General features: G+C 36.5%; 1 protein-coding gene across 8 annotated transcripts in view; it reads right to left on the bottom strand.

Moving 5' to 3' along the window:
- Positions 1-15,988, bottom strand: part of NAALADL2 (N-acetylated alpha-linked acidic dipeptidase like 2) — a 1,497,545-nt gene that overhangs the window by 49,450 nt on the left and 1,432,107 nt on the right. For all 8 annotated transcript variants that reach the window (XM_079922501.1, XM_079922499.1, XM_079922500.1 and 5 more), the window contains one exon: positions 10,178-10,376. In XM_079922501.1, the coding sequence (XP_079778627.1) occupies positions 10,178-10,376 (199 nt within the window). The remainder of the gene's footprint in view (positions 1-10,177; positions 10,377-15,988) is intronic.

Here is a 15,988-nt window from a genome sequence, read left to right as displayed (position 1 = left end):
CTTTTTGTTTTAAGGCAAGTATCCTTTGAGACATGATCCAAATTCCAAATGCAACATTTAGCTTTATACAGTGAACTTCTGTCAACTACTTTCTTAAAAAGCAAATCACATTTGACTTCCTTCTTGTATATTTGATGAGAATTGTCATGACACCATTGGTCTGAAGAGTGAGATTCTTACATGGATAACATCTTTAAAGATTCCTTAACATTAAAAAAAAAAAAAGAACACTGTTCACCAAATGTTGTTTTGTACAATGTAATTAACAATTTTATCTTTTCTCTAAATAGTTGTCATAATAAATAATCAATTTTTCCATCTTCCTAAAGTCTATATTCATCCTGTCATACTCATCTTTTTTCCTTTGAACATTTCCTCTCCCATAAAGGAAGAGCTTCCAAGAATTGAAGGTAGAAAGTCTACTGCAATTTTGAAATTTTTGTGTCAATAATATTTAGAAATGTGAATTCTCTACCAAGAAAAAAAATAAAGTAGGATGATTTGTTATATATTTCAGAAATAAATAAAGTAAAAATTCATGACAATCTTGGAATAAAGGTCAGTTAGAATAAAGGTCAGTTAGATAAATCAGAATGAAGTATCTATCTGTATTGTTGGCATATATATGAAAATAGAGCCAAGGAGAAGAATGCAAACAAACATGTATTTTTTTCAATAATTAGAGTAATAGTTTAAAATAATGCCAAAATATTGAACCATAAGCTTTCAACTACAAAGTTTGTTATATGAGTTAGAACATTATCGTAATCAACATTTTGGGCCTTGCACACTGGAATACAAGGTATGCTGTAATCATATTATTAACAGGAGAAAATATCACTTGCTTAATCATTGTTAACTCAGAGGAAAACAAATATTTTCTTTTCTACTCCAAATGCATGATAAAGTAAATCGTTGAAGGAATAATAAAGTTTACTATACACGTAACTCAGACCACAGAGAGGTCTCTTGTATTTAGTGCAAGAGCCAAAAAGGGCAAAGGGAGAAAGTTTTATATATTTCATAATATATAAAACTATGTCCTTAATATAGGATACTAATATCTGAATTTTTTATAAACTAAAAGTGAAGGAAATATAACTTACATAATATATTCTAAAAGATATAATTTATCTACTTTGATAAAGACTTTTTAATAATGCTGGATTTAATAATGTGGTTTAATTTTTCTCTTTAGCAGTCATTACATCTACCATACACTATATTTTACTAAATTACCTTGTTCATTCTGTTTCCCCATCCCCCCAGCTGGAATATAACCTCATCAAGCAGATGTTTTTAACTTAAGGTGACTCCTTTCTCTGGTGCTTACAAGAGTACCTGGGGCTTACAAAGTGCCTTAAAAGTGTCTGCTGTGATAAATGAATGTTTTCCAAAGTCTTATGATACAGAGTCATAATGTTAAAAAGATGATATAAAATAAAGATTTTAAATGTGAATTTGAGATTAAAATCATGAAGGAAAATCCTCAAATATCAGAAGTCAGAAAAGGGTTTTTATTACAAAAGGGTCTCATTCCATCATCTCATTTTATAGATGCAGAAATTAAAGTGTAGAGAGATCAAGTGATTTGTCAGATCACAGAATTTTGGTACTAAAAGGCATCTTAAACCCCATGTAGCCCAAATAAATATTCAGGTGCTTAGGGCTACTTAGCCTGTTTTAATACCTACAGCGGTAATGAGTTCACCACTCTATAAAAGCATCATACTGTTTTTTTTTTTTTTTAGTAGGACTTTTTATTGGAGTATAATTGCTTCATAATACTGTGTTAGTTTCTGTTGCACAACAAAGCGAATCAGCCATATGCATACACATGTCCCCATATCCCCTCGCTCTTGAGCCTCCCTCCCATCTTCCATATCCCACCCCTCTAGGTCATCACAAAGCACCGAGCTGATTTTGATTTCTCTGTGCTATGCTACTGCTTCCCACCAGCCAACTATTTTACATTCCATAGTGTATATATGTTGATGTTACTTTCACTTCACCCCAGCTTCACCCCCCACCATGTCCTCTAGTCCATTTTCTATGTCTACCTCTTTATTTCTGCCCTGAAACTAGGTTCGTCAGTACCTTTTTTTTTTTTTAAGAACACAACTTGTTAGAAATTTTTCTCATATGTAATTAAGATTTGTATTCCTGTGTTTCAATTCTTTAGTCTTAGTTGTAGCTTTGATCATACACTATATGTGTAGTCCAGGGTGTTATTTGTGTGTGTGTGTGTATATATATATATTATACATATAACTGATGTGGTGCAAAAGTACCCTTATGAAGAGAGTTCTGGGCCAAATAGTTTTCTTACCTTACTCTTTCTCCAACACCTCTTTGTCTCCCACCTTTTCCCATGATAAACCCTGAACTAGACATATATATATAAATAATATATATATGCCTAGTGTGTGTGTGTACACATACATATATCCAAAAAATATATACATATACACACACACGTGTTTTTATTGAATGTTATACGCATACATTATATGTGCATCTGTTACACAAAGAGGTGTATGTTTTTATCTTTTGTGCTTTATAAAAAATCAAATAAAACATTTAAAACAGGTGATCCAAACAAGATGGCAGAGTAGAAGGATGTGAGCTCACCTCTTCTCAAGGAAACACCAAAATCACCATTAACTGGTGAACAACCATTGGAAAAAACCACTGGAACCTACCAAAAAAGATACTGAACATCCAAATACAAAGAAGAAGTCACAACAAGATGGTAGGAGGGGTTCAATCACAATAAAATCAAATCCCATACCACCCAGGTGGGTGACCCGCAAAATGGAAATAAATATATCAAAGACGTTCTACCACAGGAGTGAAAGTTCTGAGCCCCATGTCAGGCTTCTCAGCCTGGGGGTCTGAAAATGGGAGGAGGAACCTCCAGAGAATCTGGCTTTGAAGGCCAGCAGGGTTTGATTGCAAGAATTCCATAGGACTGGGAGAAACAGAAACTCCACTCTTGGAGGGTGCATGCAGGGTCCTGTGCATACCCAGATCCAGGAAAAAAAAAAAAAAACAGTGACCACATAAGAGCCTGGATCAGACCTACCTGCTAGTATTAGAGAGTCTCCTGTGGATGGGGGGCGGGCAGCTGTGGTTTACTGCGGGGACAAGGACACTGGCAGCGACAGTTCTGGGTAGTACACATTGGTGTGAGCCCTTTTGGAAGCCTCCATTTTCTCACCAAGACTTGGTCCCACACAACAGCCTGTAAGCTCCAGTGCTATGACACCTCAGGCCAAACAACCAACAGGGCAGGAAAACAGCCCCACTCATCAGCAGACAGGCTGCTTAAAGTCTTCCTGAGGAAAACAAACAGCTGCCTGCTAAACATGCCCCTTGACACGGCCCTTGGCCATGAGGGAAAAGAACCAGCTACAACCACCAGTGAGCAGGGACCACTCCCTACAAGCAGGAAGCCTGCACAAGCATCTTAGCTTCATCCACCAGGGAGCACACAGTAGAAGCAACAACTACAACCTGGCAGCCTGTGGAACAGAAACCACAATCACACAGAAAGTTAGACAAAATGAGATGGCAGAGAAATATCTCCCAGACAAAGCAACAAGACAAAACCCCAGAAGAACAATGAAGTGAAGTGGAGTTAGGCAATCTACCCAAAAAGAATTCAGTGTAATGATAGTAAAGATGATCCAAGATCTCAAAAAAAGAATGGAGGCATGGATCAGGAAGATACAAGAAATGTTTAACAAAGACCTAGAAGAACTAAATAACAAACAAACAGAGATGAGCAATACAATAATTGAAATGAAAAACACACTGGAAGGAATCAATAGCAGAATAACTGAGGCAGAAGAATGGGTAAGTGAGCTGGAAGACAGAATGGTGGAAATCACTGCCTCAGAACAGAATAAAGAGAAAAGAATGAAAATAAATGAAGACCTCCTAAAAGACCTCTGGGATGACATTAAATGCAAGAACATTTGCATTATAGAGGTCCCAGAAGGAGGAGAGAGAGAGAAAGGAACTGAGAAAATACTTGAAGAGGTAATAGTTAAAAACTTCCCTAACATGGGAAAGAAAACAGTCACCCAAGTCCAGGAAGCCCAGGGAGTCCCAGACAGGATAAACTCAAGTAGGAACACACCAAGACATCTAGTAGTCAAACTGACAAAATTTAAAGACAAAGAAAAAATATTAAAAGCAACAAGGGAAAACAACAAATAACATACAAGTGAATTCCCATAAGATTATCAGCAGATTTCTCAGCAGAAACTCCACAGGCAAGCAGGGAGTGGCATGATATATTTAAAGTAATGAAAGGGAAGAAGCTACAACCAAGAATACTCTACCCAGCAAGGCACTCATTCAGTTTTGACAGCAAAATCAAGAGAAAGATTAACAGATAAGAAAGAGCTAAGAGAATTCAGCACCAACAGACCAGCTTTGCAACAAATGCTAAAGGAATTTCTCTAAGCAGAAAAGAAAAGGCCATAATTAGAAACAGAAAATTAAAAATGGAAAAGCTCACCAGTAAAGGCAAAAATACAGTAAAGGTAGGAAATCATCTACACACATATATATCAAAACAAGCAATTGTGTGAAGAGGAGAGCACAAATGCAGGACATTGAAAACGCGTTTGAAATTAAAAGAACAGCAACTTAAAACAATCTGTTTATATATAGACTTATATATCAAAACCTTCTGGTAACTGCAAACCAAAAATCTACAATAGATATACACACACAAAAGAAAAAGGAATCCAAACACAACACTAAAGTTAGGCATCAAATCACAAGAGAAGACAACAAAAAACACCTACAAAATCATATCCAAAACAATTAACAAAATGGCAGTAAGAACATACATATCAATAATTACCTTAAGCATAAACATCAAATGCCCCAACCCAAAGACATAGACAAGCTGAATGGATACAAAAATAAGACCCATATATATGCTGTCTATAAGAGACCCACTTGAGATCTAGGGACACATACAGACTGAAAGTGAGGTGATGTAAAGTTATTCAGTGCAAATAGAGATCAAAAGAGAGCTGGAATGGCAATGCTCATATTAGAAAAAACAGGCTTTAAAATAAACTGTTACAACACACAAAGAAGGACACTAGGACACTACATAACAATCAAGGGACCAATCCAAGAAAAAGTTATAACAATTTTAAATATATATGCACACAACATTGGAGCACATCAATATGTAAGGAAAACACTAAGAGCCATAAAAGGAGAAATTGACAGTAACACAATAATGGACTTTAATACCCCACTTTCATCAGTGGACAGATCATCCAGACAGAAAATCAATAAGGAAACACAGGCATTGAATGACACATTATACCAATTGGAGTTAATTGATATTTATAGAGCATTCCATCCAAAAGCAGCAGAATACACATTCTTCTCAAATGCACATGGAACATTCTCCAGGACTGATCAAGGGCTGGCCCACAAAGCGAGCCTGAGTAAATTTAAGAAAATTGAATCATATGAAGCATCTTTTCCAACCACAAAACTATGAGATTAGAAAGCAACTACTAGAAAATAAGTGTAAAAACCACAAACATGTGGAGGCTAAACAATATGCTATTAAACAACCAGTGGATCACTGAAGAAATCAAAGAGGAAATCAAAAAATACCTAGAGACAAATGAAAATGAAAGCACGATGATCCAAAATCTAAGGGTCACAGAAACAGCAATTCTAAGAGGGAAGTTTATAGCAATACAATCTTACCTCAGGAAATAAGAAAAATCTCAGATAAACCACCGAGCTAACTTTACACCTAAAGCAACTAGAAAAGAAGAACAAACAAAACCCAAAGTTGGTAGAAGGAAAGAAATCATAAAGATCAGAGCCAAAATAAATGCAATAGAGACAAAGAAAACAATAGAAAAGATCAATGAAACTAAAAGCTGGTTCTTTGAAGAGATAAACAAAATCAATAAACCTTTAGCCAGACTCATCAAGAAAAAAAGGGAGAGGATACAAATCAATAAAATTAGAAATGAACAAGAAGTTACAACAGACAGCATGGAAATACAAAGGCTCTCATGGAGAGACTACCACAAGCAACTCTTTGCCAATAAAATGGACAACCTGGAAGAACTGGACAAATTCCTAGAAAGGTACAATCTCCCAAGACTGAATCAGGAAGAAATAGAAAATATGAACAGACCAATCACAAGTAATGAAATTGAAACTGTGATGAAAAAACTCCCAGCAAACAAAAGTCCAGGGCCAGATGGCTTCACAGGCAAATTTTATCAAACATTCAGAGAAGAGTTAACATCTATCTTTCTGAAACTGTTCAAAAAAAATCACAGAGGACAGAATACTCCCAAACTCATTCTACGAGGCCACCATCACCCTGATATCAAAACCAGACAAAGATACCACAAAAAAGACAATTACAGGCCAATATCACTGATGAACACAGACACAAAAATCCTCAACAAAATACTAGCAAACCAAATCCAACAATACATTAAAAGGATCACACTTCATGATCAAGTGGGATTTATCCCAGGGACACAAGCCTTTTGCAATATCTGCAAATCAATCAGTGTGATACACCACATCAAAAAATGGAAGAATAAAAATAATATGATCATCTCAGTAGATGCAGAAAAAGCTTTTGCAAAATTGAACACCCATTTATGATAAAAACTCTCCAGGAGGTGGGCATAGAGGGAACCTACCTCAACATAATAAGAGCCATGTATGACAAACCCACAGCCAACATCATAGTAAATATTGAAAAGTTGAAAGCATTTCCTCTAAGATCAGGAACAAGACACAGATGCCCACTCTTGCAACTTTTATTCAATATAGTTTTGGAAGTCCTAGCCATAGCAATCAGAGAAGAGAAGGAAATAAAGGGAATCCAAACTGGAAAAGAAGAAGTAAAACTGTCACCTTTTGCAGTTGACATAATATTATACAGAGACAATTCTAAAGATGCTACCAGAAAACTGCTAGAACTCATCAATGAATTTGATAAAGTTGCTGGAGGCAAAATAAATACACAAAAATCTCTTGCATTCCTATACACTAAGAACAAAAGAACAGAAGGAGAAATTAAAGAAACAATCCCCTTTACCATTCACATCCAAAAGAATAAAATACCTAGGAATAAACCTACCTGAAGAGGCAAAATATCTATACTCCAAAAACTATAAAACACTAATGAAAGAAATAAAAGATGACACAAACAGATGGAAAGATATACTATGTTCTTGGACTGTCTTGCTCCCTGTCTTCAGACTATACTACAAAGCTACAGTCATCAAAATAGTATGGTACTGGCACCAAAATAGAAATATAGATTAATGGAATAGGATTGAAATTCCAGAAATAAACCCAGGATCTATGGTCAATCAATCTATGACAAATGAGGCAAGACTATACAATGGAGAAACAACAATTTCTTTAATAAATGGTGGTCGGAGAACTGGACAGCTAAATGTAAAAAAAAAAAAAAGAATGAAATTAGAACATTCTTTAACACCATACACAAAAATAAATTCAAAATGGTTTAAAGACCTAAATATAAGACCATATACTATAAAACTCTTACCGGAAAACACAGAACACTCTCTGACATAAATCACAGCAGTATCTTTTTTCTATCTGTCTTCCAGAATAATGGAAACAAAAACAAAAATAAACAAATGGGAACTATTTAAACTCAAAAGTTTTTGCACAGCAAGGGAAACCGTAAATAAAACAAAAGACAACCCACAGAAAGGGAGAAAATATTTGCAGACGATGCAACTGATAAGGGATTAATCTCCAAAATTTACAAACAGCTCATATCAAAAAAACAAAGAAGCCAGTTAAAAGGGCAGAACACCCAAATAGACATTTCTCCAAAGAAGACATTCAGGTGGGCAAGAGGCACGTGAAAAGATGCTCAACGTCACTAATTATTTGAGAAATGCAAATCAAAATAACAATGATATATCATCTCACATCAGTCAGAATGGCCATCATCAAAAAGTCTACATACAATAAATGCTGGAGTGGGTGTGGAGAAAAGGGAACCCTCCTACACTGTTGGTGGAAATGTAATTTGGTACAGCCATTATAGAGAACAGTATGGAGGTTCCTTAAGAAACTAAAAACAGAACCAGCATACGATCCAACAATCCAACTGCTGAGTATATATCTGAAGAAAACTATGGTTTGAAAGGATACATGCACCCCATGTGCACTGCATCACTGTTTACAATAGCCAAGACATGGAAGCAATTTAAATGTCCATCAACAGAGGAATGGATAAAGAAGATGTGGTACATATATACAATGGAATATTATTCATCCATTAAAGAGAATGAAATAATGACATTTGGAGCAACATGGATGGACCTGGAGATTATCATACTAAGTGAAATATGACAGAGGAAGACAAATATCATATGATATCACTTATACGCAGAATCTAAAAAAATGATACAAATGTACTTATTTACAAAACAAACAGACTTACAGACTTAGAGAACAAACTTATGGTTGCTTGGGTGAAGGGTCAGGGGGAGGGGTAGATGGTTGTTTTGGATTGACATGTACACACTGCTACATTTAAAATAGATAACCAACAAGGACATAATGTATAGCACAGGGAATGCTGCTCAATACTCTGTAATAACCTAAATTGGTAAAGAACTTGAAAAAGAACAGATACATGTATATGTGTAGCTGAATCACTTTGCTGTACACCTGAAACTAACACAACATTGTTAATCAACTGTACTCCAACATAAAATAAAAATTTTTTAAAAAGAAACAGAAAAAACATTTTTAGTAAAGTGAGAGACAGGACATTCTCTGAAGTCTGCTTTATTATTTTGGCCAGTCATTTAGCCTTTCTGATACCAGTTTTTCCATCTATAAGATGGGGACACTAAGAGTACCTAATCCATTGGCTGTTTTGCCAGGATTAAATTAATTAATGCGTGGAGAGTCTTTAACATAGTGCCTGAGACATACTTAGTGGTCAATAAATGTTACTTATTAAAAAAAAACAAAAACATTTAAAACATGTTATCTTTTAAACTCCATTTTCCCTCTTTGTTTAATTTCTACTATTTCTGGAACCTCAAAAACAAGAACATATTTGTATCATCCTCTAAGAGCCTAAATTGAATCCCTGTTCTATGTGAATATTGTTTTATTAAAATATCTGTTAAAATTGTTAAAATGTTTTCAGAAATCACTCTATTGTGACCCTCTAACCAAATATGTCTAATCCCCTGGTTGTTTCAAGATTCCTGTAAATTCCACTCTCTCCTGAATATTAAACATACTTAACTCCCTCTTAAAATGTAGTTTCTAGAATTAAATCCAATGCTCTAGAAGTGGACTTAGTAGGACAGAATAATATAGACATCTCCTGATTCATTCAAGAAAGCATATTTCTCGCAGTACAACCTATAAATCCATTTGGTTTTTCAGTAGCTATAACACATTTGATTCATATTGACTTTAATTGTAAAAGAAACTCTTAAGTCATTTTGTATATGATACTGCTAAACCATTATCATATAGATATAAATTATATCTACAGATAATATCAATATTTACAGGTATAAAGAAAAATAAAGTTTTCTTTATTCTCTATTTATGCAGTTGAACTTTGCTTTGGGGGAGGAGAATGCCCCTCAACTTGTAGATATAGGACTTCCCTGGTAACACAGTGGTTAAGAATTCACCTGCCAATGCAGGGGACACGGGTTCGAGACCTGGTCCGGGAAGATCCCACATGCCGTGGAGCAACTAAGCCCGTGCACCACAGCTACTGAGCCTGTGCTCTAGAGCCCACAAGCCACAACTACTGAGCCCACATGCCACAACTACTGAAGCCTGCACTCCTAGAGCCCATGCTCTGCAACAAGAGAGGCCAAAGCAAGGAGAAGCCCGCACACCACAATGAAGAGTAGCCACTGCTTGCCGCAACTAGGGAAAGCCTGTGTGCGGCAATGAAGACCCAATGCCACCATAAATAAATAAATAAATTTGTTAAAAAAATTGTAGATATAATAATTTCTTCACATTAAAAAAATAGCGTTATGTTCACAGAAGGTACACATTCTGAACATTAAACACAAATATTTCATTGAGAGGCATAAAAAATACAAATTTTGAGCACACATCCTACCTGTAAAACCCTGGAGGTGCCCGCTGCACCAGGAAGCTCTTCTCCATGTCTTGGAGAATCTCATTCAGCATCCGCACACGGATGGGAGCTCTTTCCTTGGGGTCATTAGCAGGACGCATCTCATCTGATTGAAAGAGTTCAGCGCTCTCCCGCAGGCGTGAGGCCAGGGCTAGCAGTTGAGGCGTGTTGGGTTGATCACCTGGTAAAGATAAATGGGCCAATCTCAGAAGAGAGAATCTCAAGGGCACAAAGTAAACATTTTATAGTCATGATGTCAAAAGGAAGATTCACCATCAATACTGCTTTTACAATCCTTCCACCAAAAATATTCTGGCTAAATATATTCTACTAAAAGTATCAAATTTATTTACTACTACTACTAATTACTGCTAATAATAATAATACCAGTAAATAGGAACTGATTGTTGAGAGACTGCAATGTTCCTGGCACTGTCAAGCCCTTCACATAATTATCTTATTTAATATTCACCCAACCCTGTATTGGCATGTCCATTTCATAGAAGCTGAGAATTAATTAAGTTAAGCAAACTGCCACAGATCATCAAGCAAGTAAATGATAGGTAAGAATTAGAAGCCTTATCTTTCTGACTCAAAAATTCATGCTCTTAATGGAGTATCCTGTATTTCAAGAAAAAAAAAATTGTAAAATGAATTGTTATCTTCCCTTCTGAGAACATGAGATATGTTACCCTATATTGTTATGTGTCTACTGGGCTCTTTTTACTTTGTAGAGTGTTCCTGTAATTTGAAGTTGAAATATACCTTTGATTTGAAAATACACTAAAAACTATCCTATATAATGTTTATATTGTTCTGTTTTCCTTTTGAGATGATTTTTGTTTGTTGTTTTATTTTTTCCTTCTGTTTATGTAACTTACTGTAAGTCATTCTGATATGAATGGTGGTAGCAAAAGGATCACAGGATGTTCCTTTGACTAAGGGAAAGGCTGCATTTGATATTAATTACAGCCACCAGATCCTGGAGCCAGATGACTTGAGTTCAAATTCCTGCTCTACCACTTAGTAGCTGTGTGATGTTGGGAAAGTTACTGAGCCTTAGTGTCCTTATCTGTGAAATGAACATAATAATAGCACCTGCTTTATAAATTTGTTAATGAGAGTTAAATGATTAATATTTGTAAAGTACTCCCCTACAGTTAGTCAGTTCCTAGCTGGTGTTCAAACTTAATACCTTGTTTAAAAAGCATTCTTTTATCATATCACGAGGGGGCCTTCCATCATCATCGTCTTCCAGGTAGCTGCACCATTAGATGCAGTCTTTGGATGAGGCGACAGTCAGTGGTGTCATTCTCAGACTAGGTACAACTGACTCCAACAAGGTCAGCACTACACTAGGGAGGATTACTTCAAGTCAAGGTAATGAGATGCACATGGATCTGGTAAATCTCAGCTGGAAATCCTGAGAGCATGGCATTAAGATAAACAGGTGGAGGATTGAAAAGAGGCCTTATGGGACCTTCACTTAGGAAAGTTTCTGCAAAAGGGAAACGTCACAAAGGAACTCTTTCTTTAAATGAAGTCTAAGGGTAAGGGTCACCAACTCCCAAAACACCTGGTCTTTGTGAAAATGCAGATTCCCAGACATGCTGAATTTCTCTAGGGTCCAGGAATCACAATTTCAACATACTACTCAGATTATTCCTTACATCTTAAAGTTTAAGAAGCACTGTAGAAAGGTTATGTGCTAAGGAAATGAAAACTAGTTTAGAATTATAACTGTGGTATAAAATATGTCTGTCATAGAATTACTAACCTTTCATATAGGGATCTTTATTTTCTGTCACCTTCATTTGATGGGGATGATTTTATATGTCAGTTTCATTATATCCCAGCATAGGTCTGACACTCAATAACTGTTTACTGTTTACTGAATAAACAAAGTAGATTCAATAACATATTTTTAGAAAAAATACAATAAAAAATGAAAACTATGTAAATAAATAAATGGTTTTTATGAGGGCTGCAAAGAGAGAGCCTTCTTTGTAGTGCTCTGTTCACTGAAATTAACAAAATGAATAAAATCAATGTAGGAGTTCACAGGGTTTTGGTATTTTGATGTTTTCATTAGTAATTTTGTTTGATTTCACAACAAAACTTGAGGGTGCAAGAAGCAGTATTTCTGCTCATTGAGAAAATCTAGCCTCTTAAATGATAATAATAATGACATTTTATGAAAGTATGGTTTATCTTATTATGGTTAACCAAATTTAATATATGGAAAACTTACAGAAAATATCTTTTTGCACAAGGAAAGAATAAGATGGATAAGGCACATTTGGATGACACTAGAATTGAAAGACTGAACAATGGAAAAAGCAAGTTCAACATCCTTAAGAGTCTTCCATTTAAAAAAGAAAAATCTCTTCAGATCTAACATACACTACAGAATTGAAGACATTACCACTAAATCAAGTGAGACAAATTGTACCATTTACCTTATTTAGCTTTAAATGAATTTATCTTTCATGATGGTGTGGGTGGACAAAATTGACAGCTTTAGGAACTGGCTGGTTCCAGAAAGGATCCTGATAATGGAAACCTGCCACCACAGCATACCCTATGCATTACTTCAAGGATATGAGGTTACAGATTGAAAAGTAGCTTTACTTCTAATGTTCACACAATCATTTTGATATATAACTGATGTTCCAAAGATTCCTAATAGCCATTTCCATGACCCAAATGATTGTCCCTTTGTGATCCTTAGGATAACTACTAGAATGTCAGCTCTGTGAGGGAAGAGATTTTTGTTTGTTTCATTCACCACCATTTCCCCAGCACATAAAACTATGCCTGGCAAATCATTTACTGAGTGAATGTGTGAATTATGTACTGTGATCATAGCATCATAGCATCTGCAATATTTTTAGCCTTATCTCTCCTTTCCTTGACTGAAAAGAACCCCATAAGATCAGAAAATATGTTTTCTCTCTCTTTTTATCTCCGTATCCTAGCACAATACCTGATATATGGTAGCCATTTACTAAATATCTTATCGAGTATATGTTGAATTATAAGATAAAGTCTTATTTGGGATACATTATTATATTAAATTACACCTAAAAAATCACTCAGGGAGATGTTTAGTTCATGATGAGCATCAACAAATGTTATTTCCTTTACTTTCTTGCTAAATGTCAATACTAGCTGCAGTCAAAAGGGAAAAAAAAATTTAAAAGAACGTATTTTAGGGTAATGATAGGTTATATTAAACTAAACTGAATTAAAATATGTCCTACCAATAATACTACCCCCAAACTAAGAATATGTAAAACATTATTTAAGGCACAGTGAATGTCAGAAAACAGAGAACTAATTGAGGCTCTTAACAGTTCAGTTTTAATGAATAATAAGTCCATTTGACCAAAGAACATCAACTGGAAGATAGAGATTTCTCTCAAAGAGGGTAAATACAATTATCTTGAAGGTATACATAGTACATGGAGTCTAAAGACCAAGGACTTGTTATCCAAAACCATAAGAGCCTGGTTTACTTAGTCATTATCAATGTGGACTTGAGCAGAGTACATAATACTGATCTTCTGTAGCTTCCTAGGAGAAAATGGTCATTTTACTTTCTAAGCATTTAAATCACTATATAAACACAAGCTACCATTATCAGAGCACATAAACTAAACACAAATTAGTACCAACTCATTTGCTAAAGGCATACAAAAAATACTGTAATGGCTTTACTAACGATTTTATTCTCAGAGACATTATTTCTTATCACTTCCTCCAAATAATGGCCCCCCACAACTGTATCACACTTCTCCCCATATACACTTTAATGAAGATTTCCAATTTTATTTTGCAGTGCCTGTGAATCTGGAGGCAGTTTTTCCGTGCGCTGGCATCTCAAACCTCTGAAGAACAAGAAAAGGGGTAATATAAAGGGTAAAAGAACTAGGGAACGAACAAGATGATGGAATAGTAGTAGGATGTGAAGCTCACCTCCCACAAATACATCAAAAATACATCTACATGTGGAACAATTCTAACAGAATATCTACAGGATGCTGACAGAAGACCTCAGACTGCTGAAAGATCAAGAAAATCTCCATGTAACTGGGTAGGAAAAAAGAAAAAAAGGAAAGTGAGAAAGGAATTGGGTCAGGACTTGAGCCCCTGGGAGGGAGGTGTGAAAGAGAAAAGGTTTCTGCACCAGGGTAAGTTTCCTCACTAGCAGGGAGATCAGCCGGGACAGAAGGTGAGCTTTAGAGCCTCAGAGGAGAGCATAGCAGTTGGTTTGTGGTAGCCAGAGCTGAGGGAGAACTGCACAGGTGGTCATTGCTGCCACCCTGCACTCCCCAGCCTGATGCATGTCCACCAGTGCTGGTGGGGGCTGGGGGCTGGAACTTGGGCTTCAGGGATCAGAACTGGGGAGAGGACTGGGGTTGGTTGTGTGGAGATAGACTAAGGGGGCTGGAATCTAGTGCAGCTGTGGTTGGGGGTGTACTCAGAGGAAGCCTGGGCTGCTTAGAGACCAGTCATCATTGTTTGGGGGGTGCACGAGGGGAGGAGCTGGGCACAGATTGTAGCCTTTTCCCCTGTGCACATGCTCGCAGAGGGCAGGACACTGACTGCATGGGCTTCAGGGGCTGTCGTGAGATGCCACTGCCACTTGCCCAAACACGAGGAGTGGTCGTGGGCCCCTGCGCCTCCCCCTCAGACCCCAGGAATGTTCATGAGCCACTGCTGCCAACCTTGCAGACACCAGGAGTGGTTGCAAGCTGCCTCCACTCCCATCGTGTGCTCCAGGGGCATGCCTGAACCACCACCACTGAGAATCCCAAGACCAGGCACCAGTCACCACATCTGCACACCCCTATCAAGGGGATAATGACCAGTACATGCTGAGGAAAAAGGCGACATGTATCCATATTAAAAACAGTCTTCACACCAAATATACTAAACCCACACAAGCTACACAGGGGTGCCCCCAAATGTAAATAGCCCTTCAAGACCACAGTAGATAATTGTTTCTCCTAAACTCACAGAGTAAGAGAAATACAAGTAAAATGAAGAAACAGAGGAACCACGCCCAGTTAAAAGACCAAGAGTATTCCTCTGAAAGAACAAATGAAACAGAACTCTTCAGTCTAATAGACACCAATTTCAAAAAGGAGACAGTGAAAATACTGAAGGAATTAAGAAAGCCTAGACAAAAATACAGAGTATTGTAAAAAGGAGCTAGAAATTATAAAGAGGAACCAAGAAAAATTAGAAAACTCATTTGCAGAGATGAAAGCTGAGCTAAAGGCAATGAATAGCAGAATGAATAATGCAGAACAAAAAAGTGACCTGGAAGATAGAATAATGGAAATCACCCAATCAGTACAGAAGACAGAAAGCCAAATTAAAGAAAAAAAGAGAAAGCAATGTAAGAGACCTATAGGATAATATAAAGCATGCCAAACAAACAAAATAGGGATTCCAGAAGGGGAAGAAAGAGAAAAGGGGATTGAAAATGTATTTAAAGAAATTATGGTTGAAAACTCCCCAAACCTAAAGAAGGAAACAGATATGCAAGTACAGGAAGCACAGAGAATCCCAAGCAAGATAAACCCAAACAGACCTACACCACGACATATTATATTAAAAATGGCAAAAGTTAAATATAAAGAGAGGATTCTAAAGGGAGCAAGAGCAAAACAAAGAGTTAATTACAAGGGAACCCCATAAGGCTGTCAGCTGATTTCTCCTCAGAAATGTTGCAGGCCAGAAGGGAATGGTAAGATATATTCAAAGTCCTAAAAGGGAAAACTC

This window comes from Stenella coeruleoalba, assembly GCF_951394435.1.
Source record: "Stenella coeruleoalba genome assembly, chromosome: 5".
In the NCBI taxonomy this organism is placed as follows: Eukaryota; Metazoa; Chordata; class Mammalia; order Artiodactyla; family Delphinidae; genus Stenella; species Stenella coeruleoalba.
This window is presented reverse-complemented; position numbering and strand designations above follow the sequence as displayed.